The sequence below is a fragment of the Symphalangus syndactylus genome, chromosome 12 (genome assembly GCF_028878055.3).
Source record: "Symphalangus syndactylus isolate Jambi chromosome 12, NHGRI_mSymSyn1-v2.1_pri, whole genome shotgun sequence".
Taxonomy (NCBI): domain Eukaryota; kingdom Metazoa; phylum Chordata; class Mammalia; order Primates; family Hylobatidae; genus Symphalangus; species Symphalangus syndactylus.
This window is the reverse complement of record NC_072441.2, coordinates 144,865,460-144,877,966: the sequence shown is the minus strand read 5'-3', so window position 1 is coordinate 144,877,966 and position 12,507 is coordinate 144,865,460. Positions and strand designations below refer to the sequence as shown.

The 12,507-nt window shown below is 43.2% G+C and overlaps 1 protein-coding gene across 3 annotated transcripts in view; it reads left to right on the top strand.

The window, feature by feature from the left end:
* Window positions 1-12,507, top strand: part of RBBP4 (RB binding protein 4, chromatin remodeling factor) — a 31,091-nt gene that overhangs the window by 732 nt on the left and 17,852 nt on the right. For 2 of the 3 annotated variants that reach the window (XM_063627977.1, XM_055255573.2), the window contains exons 2-3: window positions 21-168; window positions 5,503-5,648. In XM_063627977.1, the coding sequence (XP_063484047.1) occupies window positions 21-168; window positions 5,503-5,648 (294 nt within the window). The remainder of the gene's footprint in view (window positions 1-20; window positions 169-5,502; window positions 5,649-12,507) is intronic. The other variant, XM_055255574.2, reaches the window with a different exon arrangement.

Sequence of the window (12,507 nt, the reverse complement as noted above, 5' to 3'; positions counted from 1 at the left end):
TTTGTTTTAAAAAATTTTAGCAGCCTTCGACGATGCAGTGGAAGAACGAGTGATCAACGAGGAATACAAAATATGGAAAAAGAACACCCCTTTTCTTTATGATTTGGTGATGACCCATGCTCTGGAGTGGCCCAGCCTAACTGCCCAGTGGCTTCCAGATGTAACCAGGTGACATGACTCTCCTGAACGTTGCTTTGATGTGTCTTCAGTGTAGATTTCTCATATTGATTTTGTGTTTTCCGCTCTTCAGTCACCCGGAGAAGGCATGTGATCAAAACCTCTTGGTGACATTTTTTCTAGGCCACAATGTAAGGCAAAATAACAAAATGATTTTGTAATTTACCTGACGAGAGAAAACATTTTGGCGTTTTCTTTCTCAGATACTGAATTAAATAGCTGTAGCTGATGATAATACCTGTAATAATAATAGCTGTACCAAATAATAGTACAAAACTTGTCAACTTTCAAAAAGTATTATGGCCAGGAGCAGTGGCTCACACTTGCAATCCGAGCACTTTGGGAGGCCCAGGCAGGAGGCTTACTTGAGGCCAGGAGTTGGAGACCAGCCCTGGGGAGACCCCCGGCTCTACCGCCCCCCACACAAAAAAAGATAAAAAGTATTACCATGAGTCCAGTCCTTACAACAACTTTTTTTTTTTTTTTTTTTTTCTTTTTGAGACGGAGTTTCACTCTTTTGTCCAGGCTGGAGTGCAGTGGCGCAAGCTCGGCTCACTGCAACCTCTGCCTCCCAGATTCGAGCGATTCTCCTGCCTAAGCCCTCCCAAGTAGCTGGGATTACAGGCACCTGCCACCACGCCTGGCTAAATTTTTTTGTATTTTTAGTAGAGACGAGGTTTCACCATGTTGGACAGGCTGGTCTCCAACTCCCTGACCTCTGGTGATCCGCCCGCCTCTGCCTCCCAAAGTGCCGGGATTACAGGCGTGAGCCACTGCACCTGACCTCAACAAAACTTAATTTGAATTCTCGTAGTATGTCATGGTACCTGCTTTCAAGGAGCACATTGTCTAGTTGAAGTGGCAGATATAAACTAATAATTATATATGATGACAGCAGTTGTAGAGAGATAATTAGGGTACCTAGAAAACACCTGCAGGTGGAATGGTTTTCTTATAAGGGGTTTGGGCATAGTGAGGGCTATAAAGATTAATCCCATGTTTCTTACATGTAGGTAGCTTTAACGGGATAAAATATTTAGTTTGCATTTATTGGGGCTGTATTTGGTGCCACATCAGGGGATCCAAATTAGTTATAATTAGCATAAAAGTGGTACAGATAAAATTGTCAGAGGAAGGAAAATTTGCCTCATTTCTTAGGAAGAAATGACAATGCAAAAAACAAAGAGGAAGGTAAATTTAGATGATATTAACATAGTTTTAACAAGACCATTGTGCCATTTGGGATAATGGATTTTCTGTTACAAAACTACCTAAGTTTTCTGAATAACATTCAGAAGCGATTGTGTGCTAAGTAAATTCCTTCAAAACTTGGATCTTTAAAAGTTAAGGTAATTGCAAAATGTTATTAGACTATGATGTAGCTCAACAAATGATAGAAATTGGGCAGAAATTATACTAGTAACTTAGGAATGAGGCTGCTACCTTTACAGCGGCATAAGGAAAAAATAGGGAAATGTGTCCTAGGGACGTTACACAAAACCATAGTAAAAACCTAGAAATTTGGAGTTAGAAGCTGCTTTTTTTCTTTTTTTCTTTTTTTTTTTTTTTTGAGACGGCGTCTCCCTCTGTTGCCCAGGCTGGAGTGCAGTCACGTGATCTCCGCTCACTGCAAGCTCCGCCTCCCGTGTTGACGCCATTCTCCTGCCTCAGCCTCCCAAGTAGCTGGGACTACGGGCACCCGCCACTACGCCTGGCTAATTTTTTGTATTTTTACTAGAGCCGGGGTTTCACCGTGTTAGCCAGGATGGTCTCAATCTCCCGACGTCGTGATCCACCCGCCTCGGCCTTCCAAAGTGCTGGGATTACAGGCGTGAGCCACCGCGCCCGGCCTAGAAGCTTCTTTATCGTGACCAGGAGTTCCCACATTCAGTTGATCATCAGAATTGCTTGGGGAATTCAGGATAATTGGAATCATTTCTGTCAAGAGTTTTCAGTGGTAATTCAAACCATTTAAGAACTTGTGGGCTGGGCATGGTGGTTCACACGTGTAATCCCAGCACTTTGGGAGGCTGAGACAGGCAGATTGCTTGAGGCCAGGAGTTCAAGATCAGCCTGGGCAACATGGTGAAAACCCTGTCTCTACTAAAATTACAAATATTATCCGGGCATGGTGGTGCGTGCCTGTAGTCCCAGCTCCTCGGCGGGGGCTGAGGCAGGAGGATCACCTGAGCCTTGGGAGGTCAAGGCTGCATTGAGCTGTGATCCTGCTACTGCACTCCAGCCTGAGGTACGGAGTGCCACCCTGTCTCAAAGAAAAAGAACTTGTGGCAGAGTACTTAATGAGAAGTGTACTGGAATGGTGATTCCACATTTACTATAGTCATATGCTAAATTGCGCTTATTGGACTAGTAGATCACAGATATTGGCCGCTCCATACCTACCAGACATTCTAGAACCCCTACTTTTCAGAAACTTCCCAAGTAATATACTAGAATGACTAGCTAGGTTTCGAAAGCAAGAATTAAAGACTTAATTCCCCAAGGCTGAAATCTGTACTGTCATCTTAGTAGTTTTCTGCATTAGCAAATCTAGATAAATAATGTGAGAATTGTTTTGTTTTTCGTTGTTGTTTTGAGACGGAGGACGGAGTTTCACTCTTGTTACCCATACTGGAGTGCAGTGGCATGATCTCAGCTCACTGCAACCTCCGCCTCCCGGGTTCAAGCGCTTCTCCTGCCCCAGCCTCCCAAGTAGCTGGGATTACAGGCACCCACCACCACGCCCAGCTAATTTTTTGTTTTTCAGTAGAGATGGGGTTTCACCATGTCCAGGCTGGTCTCGAGCTCCTGACCTCGGGTAATCCACCCACTTCGGCCTCCCAAAGTGCTGGGATTACAGGCATGAGCCAATGCGCCTGGCTGAAAATTGTTTTTGAGACGGGATCTTGCTCTGTTGCCCAGACTAGGTTGCAGTGGCACAATCAGAGTTCCCTGCAGCCTTGACCTCCTGGGCCAAGGGATCCTCCTGCCTCAGCTTCTGGAATAGTTGGGACTACAGGCATACGCTACCACGCCTGGCTAATTTTTGAAAAATTTTTTTGCTATGTTGTCCAGACTGTTCTTTAACTTCTGGGCTCCAGTGATCCTCTCACTTTGGCCTCTCAAAGTGCTGGGATTACAGACATGAGCCACCGTGCCTGGCCCTGTTTTTGTTTTTTAAGATGAGGATTACTTACAAGCAAGCAGCCCTGATGCAGTGTTTACTTTTGTGTGTGTTCTTTTTCTGGTGTTTACTCAGATCCGTTTCCCCCCTTTAAAAAGAAAGAAAAACCACAATTGTAGTTCTGTAACACTGTCCTCTCCTTCATTCTTTTTCTGGTTCTTGTCTAACCTTCTACATACAGGTAATTCCAATTTTCTGTTCATATCCCTCTTCATTTCTCTTCAGTGTAAGGTAGATGCTCTCAAAGCTTTGCCTGTGACATCTGTGCAGAAGAATTCCTATTGATATCTTTAGACCTAACTTCTCCAGAGCTTTTCCTGATTTTTCTTCTGCCTGCCGCTGTCTTCCCTGGTATATCTTACTGGCTTCCCCATTTTGACATGTTGTGAATGGAATGATTCCTTACGTGAAGGCCTTACCCCAACTTTCTCTCCTGTTGTTCCTATTTCTTTTCATCATAATTGGCTTTGGTTTGACATTTTCTCTTTCTCCATTTTGTAGGCAGTCAATTTACAAACCCCAATGAATTCTGGTTGTGTAGCATCTTTCCCATCTAGACCAGGGGTTCTCAAAATTTTATATGCATCATAATCAGCTGGAGGTATTGTGAAACAGATAGTTGTGCCCCACCTTCTAGAGTTTCTGATTCAATGGGTCTGGAGTAGATGTGGGAATTTGCGTTTCTAATAAGTTCCCAGATGATGTTGGTGTCCTTGACCCAGTATGGAGTACAGAATGCCTTAAGACGGCATTCAGGACACTAAATAAAGTCAGTTTTAATCGGCCTTCTCTCCCACTGTGCTTTCCCATATCAGAAGTCAGATTTGGACTTCAGCATACTTCTGTTACTTAGTAGCTGTGTGATCTTAGGCAAATTGTTTTAATTTTCTTTTTTTTTTTTTTTTTTTTCTTTTTTGAGACAGGAAGTAGTCTTTCTCTGTCACCCAGGCTGGAGTGCAGTGGCAGATCTCTGTTCACTGCAGCCTCCGCCTTTCAGATTCAAGAGATTCTTGTGCCTCAGCCTCCCAAGTAGCTGGGATTAGCCAGCCACCAGTTTTTTTTGTTTGTTTGTTTGTTTTTTGAGACAGAGTCTTGCTCTTTTGCCCAGGCTGGAGTGCAGTGGCGCCATCTTGGCTCACTGCAGCCTCTGCCTCCTGGGTTCAAGCAGTTCTCCTGTCGCAGCCTCCTGAGTAGCTGGGACTACAGGCACCGCCACCACACCTGGCTAGTTTTTGTATTTTTAGTAGAGACAGGGTTTCACCATGTTGGTCAGGCTGGTCTCGAATTCCTGGCCTCAGGTGATCCACCCTCTTCAGCCTCCCAAAGTGCTGGGATTACAGGCGTGAGCCACCATGCCTGGCCCAGCTGCAGGTTTTTTGAGGTCAGGAATCATGTCTTAATCATCTTTGTACTTCCATCGCGTTTGGAGTAATGTGTCCATTGATTAGGCAGTTAGTAAATATTTGAAAAATTGGTTTATTTTATGTTATTTCCTCTTCTTTCTCTTTTTTCATTCTTTTCAATTTCTTTGCACCCTTTCCCCTTCTTTCTCTTTTAATGAAAGTTTTAGTAAACAAAATTATTAGCATACCCAACAATGGTTTGCTTCCCTCCAACTTGTTGGTAGTGAGTGAGTAGTTAATTTACATTTTATTCCATTAAATGTTTTACTTTTTCTCCAGAGTAATTAAGTAGAAAATATGGCTCTTGGCCAGGCACGGTGGCTCTTGCCTGTAGTCTCTGCACGTTGGGAGACTGAGGTGGGTGGATAATCTGAGGCCAGGGGTTCCAGACCAGCATGGCCAACATGGTGAAATCCTGTGTCTACTAAAAATAAAAAAATTAGCCAGGCATGGTGGCAGGTTCCTGTAGTCCCAGCTACTCGGGAGGCTGAGGCATGAGAATTGCTTGAATCCAAGAGCCAGAGGTTGCAGTGAGCCAAGATCACACCATTCCATTCTAGTCTGGGCGAAAGAGTGAGACTCTGTTTATAAAAAAGAAAGAAAGAAAAGACCCTTAATGACTTTTTCCCCTCTCTTAAAACCTGTTTGTAATAGTGACTTTTACATACATGTATATTGTCGACTTCGCCATCTCCTGATGTTGCTAATTTGAATAGTGACTATATATTGCCGTTACAGACCAGAAGGGAAAGATTTCAGCATTCATCGACTTGTCCTGGGGACACACACATCGGATGAACAAAACCATCTTGTTATAGCCAGTGTGCAACTCCCTAATGATGATGCTCAGTTTGATGCGTCACACTACGACAGTGAGAAAGGAGGTAGGAATCTTAAAGGTGAAAGAAGTAAAGATGTGTGGGTCGTATCTTTTATGTCTTTGAATTATAAAAGTTATGTGCACTTTGATAAAGTAAACTCTGACTTTAGAAACAATATTTAAGCTTGAGGGAAAGCCTGAGTTTGCAGTGGTAGGTATTTATATTAGAGTTGTAGGTATCAGAAGAAATACTTAACACATCCTTGGTTCTGTACCTTCACAGTAAACTTTTCTCAGCTGGTGCTGGGGGGGAGGATTTCTGCAATTGTAAGAAGCAAAAATATACCATATATTATTGCTGTACATTTTTGATTTTTAATTTTTTTTACTCAGAGTCTCGCTCTATTGCCTAGGTTGGAGTGCAGTGGGGCACGATCTCAGCTCACTGCAACCTCTGCCTCCCGGGTTCAAGCGATTCTCCTGCCTCATCCTCCTGAGTAGCTGGGATTACAGGCGCCCGCCACCACGCCTAGTTAATTTTTGTATTTTTAGTGGAGACAGGGTTTCACCAAGTTGGCCAGGCTGGTCTTGAACTCCTGACCTCAGGTGATCCACCCACCTCAGCCTCCCAAAGTGCTGGAATTACAGGCATGAGCCACCGCGCCCATCCATATTGCTGTACATTCTTAACATGGGAGATAACTACCCCTAAGGAGGTGAAAAATTGGTTTGTGTATGTGAGTAGGTGTAAATAATCTTACTGGTGGATTGTTTAAAGCACAGATATGCACAGAGTACATAGGATATCTATGGTATTAAGATTTCATGAGACTGGTGGGGAGGGGATAGTTCTTAAAAGAGTTCTTAGAGGAGCAATAGTAAAAAAAAAAAAAAAGGTTGAGAAACACTAACCTAAATTACCCTTTCTAGGTTTAAAGTGGTAGAAATGACTTAACCATGGCAGTCTCTATAGAAACTAAGTTCCAGTGAGTTGTTTAGTTATATCCTGTTTTTAGGCCATAACCTAAGAGTTTAACTGCTCATGAAATGCTTACGCTTTCCTTTTTTTTTTTTTGGTGATGGAGTCTTGCTCTGCCGCCCACGCTGGAGTGCAGTGGCACGATCTTCGCTCACTGTAACCTCCACCTCCCAGGTTCAAGCGATTCTCCTGCCTCAGCCTCCCAAGTAGCTGGGACTACAGGCATGCACCACCATGCCCGGCTAATTTTTTGTATTTTTAGTAGAGACAGTGTTTCATCATGTTGGTCAGGCTGGTCTCGAACTCCTGACCTTAAATGATCCTCCTGCCTTTTGTTCTTGTTGTTACTGAGGCACACATACTCTGACTGGTAGTGTGATAAATTGTAAAACTACATATATGTGTGTGTGTGTATTTATATTGTGTGTATATATTATATGTATACACACAATATAAATTGTAAAACTACGTGTGTGTATATATTTATATCGTGTGTATATATTATATGTATAATTTTACACAATATAAATGGGTTATATTTATATATAAACAAATTATATACGTATATATGTATGTATATGGAAAACTACATGTGTATTTATATTGTGTGTAAAATTATATATAATGTAATTATATAAAATATAAAATATATAATTATATATAATTTTACGTAACATAAATGTATTATATTTATATATAAGTATAAATTACATATGTAAAACTACATGTGTGTATATATTTATATTGTGTGTGTAAAATTATATAATTTATACATATAAAAATATAAATTATATATATAAAATATATATAATTTTACAAACAAAAAAATATAAATATATACACACCCATATATGTAGTTTTACATATATATATAAAAAACACCCCTTCTTCCATGTAGTAAACCTTTCTCCGGCCAGGTGTGGTGACTCACGCCTGTAATCCCAGCACTTTGGGAGGCTGAGACCAGTGGATCACTTGAGGTCAGGAGTTCAAGACCAGCCTGGCTAACATAGTGAAACCCTGTCTCTACTAAAAATACAAAATTAGCCATGTGCAGTGGTGTGCACCTGTAATCCCAGCTACTCAGGAGGCTGAGGCAAGAGCATCACTTGAACCTGGGAGGCAGAGATTGCAGTGAGCCGAGATCTCACCATTGCACTCCAGCCTGGGCAAAAAAAAAAAAAAAAGGGAAACTCCGTCTCAAAAACAAAACAAAAGAAAAACCTTTCCCCTGGATAGCACTTAAATGGTTGTATTGTGATGTATTGTTTTCTGAAGGATTTATCCTGTGTATTGGATCACTCATTCAACAAATATGTTGAGTAGTTTTGTATGCCAGGTATAGAATATGCAATATAGGTTCATAATTTGCTTTTGTGGCCTAATATATCTGGGGCATGTATCTGTGTTAGTAGATGGAGACCTGCCTCCTTTTGATGGCTGTATAGTAGACCATAATTAACTATTCCTTATTGATTGACATTTAGATGGTTTCTAATTTTTTGACTTCAAAAGCGTAGTTTTGCTATAGACATTCTAAGTAGAATGTTGTATCAAAGGGCAGGACTGTTTTTTAATAAAGTGCTAAGTTGCATTCCAAAGAAAGATTTGAAGTCCCACAACAGCGTATGTATTTATGTCTGTTTCTCCATGCCCTTGCCAACACTAGACTCAGTAGAGTTCATTCTCAAGTTTACGTTGCTTTTTTTATTTGTGATGTTGAGCTTACATCTCCTGCTTATTTATGTTTTTTGCCCATATTTCCTTTTGAGTTACCTCTTCATATAAGGTAAATTACACCCTCTCCACCCAATAAATAGGTGCAGATCATTTTCTAGTTTAACTTAAAATCTTAAGTCCTGTTATTGGTTAGAAGCTGTAAGTTGCTTTTTTAATGGGGCCTTGCTCTGTCACCCAGACTGGAGTGCACTGGCATGATCTTAGCTGACTGCAGCCTCCTTATGGGCTCAAACGATCCTCCCACCTATGCCTCCCAAGTAGCTCTGGCTACAGACATAGACCACCATACCTGGATTTTTATTTTATTTTATTTATTTATTTTTTGAGTCGGAGTCTGGCTCTGTCGCCCAGGCTGTAGTGCAGTAGCGCAATCTCTGCGCACTGCAGCCTCCGTCTCCTGGGTTCAAGCTGTTCTCCTGCCTCAGCTGGGATTACAGGCACCCGCCACCACACCCAGATAATTTTTTTTTTTTTTTAAGAGATGGCATGTCACTATGTTGCTCAGGCTGATCTTGAACCCTGGCCTCAATCTTCCCACCTCAGACCTCCCCATTCAATGATTTCATAAAGTATGTATTCATCTATTGTTGTCTTCTGGGACTTTTATGTTTGGGCCATTAAAACTTTTATCGTTCTGGTATTTGGTATGGAATCAGAATCCAGCCTTTTTTCCCTAAATGATTGAGTTTTTGTTGTTATTTTGAGGCGGAGTCTTGCTTTGTCACCCAGGCTAGAGTGCAGTCACACAATCTTGGCTCACTGCAACCTCTGCCTCCTGGGCTCAAGCAATCCTCCTGAATCAGCGTCCTGAGTAGCTGGGATTGCAGGCATACGCCACCATGCCCAGCCGATTTCCATTGTATTTTTTGTAGAGAGTAGGTCTCACCACGTTGCCCAGGCTGGTCTGAAAACTCCTGGGCTGTTGCAGTTCACCCACTTTGGCTTCCCAAAGTTCTGGGCTTATAGGCATGAGCCGCTATACTCAGCCAAAAAAATTTTTTTATTCAGTCAACCATTGATGGACACTTGGGTTGATTTCCATATCTTTGCTATTGTGAATAATGCTACAGTGAACATACAAGTGCATGTGTCTTTTCTGTAGAACAATTTCTTTTCTTTTGGGTGTATACGCAGTAATGGGATTGCTGGGTTGAATGGTAGTTCTATTTTTAGGTTTTTTTTTTTTTTTGAGATGGAGTTTCCCTGTTGTTGCTGGAGTAAAGTGGCGCTATCTCGACTCACTGCACCCTCCGCCGCCCAGGTTCAAGCAGTTCTTCTGCCTCGGCTTCCCGAGTATCTGGGATTACAGGCATGCGCGCCACCATGCCCAGCTAATTTTGTATTTTTAGTAGAGATGGGGTTTCTCCATGTTGGTCAGGCTGGTCTCGAACTCCCAACCTCAGGTGATCCACCTGTGTCAGCCTCCCAAAGTGCTGGGATTTACATGCGTGACCACCATGCCTGGCCCTATTTTTAGTTCTTTGAGAAATCTCCACAGACTGCTTTTCACAGTTGTTCAACTAATTTGCATTCCCACCAGCAGTGTCTAAGTGTTCCCTTTTCTCTGCAGCCTTACCATGTTATTTTTCAACTTTTTAATAATAGCCATTCTGACTGGTGTGAGAGGCATCTATCTGTTTTGATTTGCATTTCTCTGATGATTGGTGATGTTGATCTTTGTTTTTTCACATTGGTTGTCTGCTTATATGTCTTTTGAGAAGTGTCCATGTCCTTTGCCCACTTTTTTTTTTTTTTTTTTTGAAACAGTCTCGCTCTATCGCCAGGCTGGAGTGCAGTGTGGCAATCTCGGCTCACTGCAACTTCCGCTTCTTGGGTTCAAGCGATTCTCCTGCCTCAGCCTCCCGAGTAGCTGGGACTACAGGTCCGTGCCACCACACCCAGCTAATTTTTGTGTTTTTAGTAGAGATGAGGTTTTACCATGTTGGCCAGGATGATCTCCATCTCCTGACATCGCGATCTGCCGCCTTGGCCTCCCAGAGTGCTGGGATTACAGGCTTGAGCCACCACGCCCGGGTTTTTTTGTTTTGTTTTGTTTTTTTAACAAACAGTCTCTCTCTGTCGTCCAGGCTGAGTGCAGTGGTGCGATCTCAATGCAACCTCCGCCTCCTGGGTTCAAGTGATTCTCCTGCCTCAGCCTTCTGAGTAGCTGGGATTACAGGTACCCGCCACCACACCAGCTAATTTTTGTTGTTGTTTTTTGAGACAGAATTTCACTCTTGTTGCCCAGGCTGGAGTGCAATGGTGCAATCTCGGCTCACTGCAACCTCCACCTCCCAGGTTCAAGCGATTCTCCTGTCTCAGCCTCCCGAGTAGCTGGAATTACAGGCATGCACTACCACGCCCAGCTACTTTTGTATTTTTTGTAGAGATGGGGTTTCACTCTGTTGGCCATGTTGGTCTCGAACTCCTGACCTCGTGATCCACCTGCCTCAGCCTCCCAAAGTGCTGGGATTATAGGTGTGAGCCACCATGCCCAGCCTAGTTTTGTTTTTTAAGGAAGTGATATCTCGACCCAGGCGTGGTGGGCTAGCGACTGTAATTCCAGCACTTTGGGAGGCCGAGGCTTATGGATCACGAGGTCAGGAGTTCAAGACCAGCCTGGCTAACATGGTGAAACCCCATCTCTACTAAAAATACAAAAAATTAGCTGGGCGTGGTGGTGTGCGCCTGTAGTCCCAGCTACTTGGAAGGCTGAGGCAGTAGAATCGCTTGAACCCAGGAGGCGGAGGTTGCAGTGATCCGAGATCGTGCTACTACTGCACTCCAGCCTGGGTGACGAGCAAGACTTGTCTCAAAAAAACATAAAAATAAATAAAAATTAAGTGATGTCTCTAGTCTTTTTGTTTTGTTTTGTTTTTTGAGACGGAGTCTTGCTCTGTCGTCCAGGCTGGAGTGCAGTGGCGCAATCTCAGCTCACTGCAGGCTCCGCCTCCCGGGTTCACGCCATTCTCCTGCCTCAGCCTCTCCGAGTAGCTGGGACTACAGGTGCCCGCCACCACGCCCGGCTAATTTTTTGTATTTTTTAGTAGAGACGGGGTTTCACCGTGGTCTCGATCTCCTGACCTTGTGATCCGCCCGCCTCGGCCTCCCAAAGTGCTGGGATTACAAGCGTGAGCCACCGCGCCCGGCCGTCTCTAGTCTTTAGTCCAAATTTATAATAAATTATTATATATTTTACTCAAGCTGGTAGATTCTTAGTTGTAGGGTTCACGGGCTCAAAAGTGGCTCAGTGGTAAAAATCACTATGGTGGTTACCTTGTTTGAGGACATAGTATTGACTGAGAAGACCCAGTACCTTCTGGTAAGATGGGGATGTTTTATATTTTGACCTGGTGCATACATATGTAAAAATTCATCAAGCTATGACGATTTGTGTACCTTTACTATATCATGTTATACCTCACGTTTGTTTTAATAGTATTTATATGGAGAGAAGCCAACAAAATAGGAAGGCAAGTTGATACCTCAGCCTTTCTTTTCTACTTCAGGTTGGCCTTTTCACATAACAGCTTCAACACCTGTTTATTTATTTGTTTATTTTGTATTATATTACGATATATGTATTTTTTCAGACAGGGTCTCGCTCTGTTGCCCAGGCTGGAGTGCAGTGGTGTGATCACAGCTCACTGCAGCCTCAGCCTCCCAAGCAGCTAGGACTATAGGCATGTGCCACCACAGTCAGCCCCTGAAATGATTTTTTTTTTTTTGAGACGGAGTCTCGCTCTATCGCCCAGGCTGTAGTGCAGTGGCATGATCTCCGCTCACTGCAAGCTCCGCCTCCCAGGTTCATGCCATTCTCCTGCCTCAGGCTCCCAAGTAGCTGGGACTACGGGCGCCTGCCATCGTGCCTGGCTAATTTTTTGTGTTTTTAGTAGAGACAAGGTTTCACGGGGTTAGCCAGGATGGTCTGGATCTCCTGACCTCATGATCTGCCTGCCTCGGCCTCCCAAAGTGCTGGGATTACAGGCGTGAGCCACCGCACCCAGCCTTGAAATGTTTTTTAAATGCAGTTTTCCATTTCTTTTTTTAACCCTGTCAATTTTTTTGTGGTTTTTTTTTTTTTTTTTTTTTTTTTGAGATGGAATCTCACTCTGTTGCCCAGGCTGGTATGCAGTGGCGTGATCTCGGCTCACTGCAAGTTCCACCTCCTGGGTTCATGCCATTCTCCTGCCTCAGCCTCCCA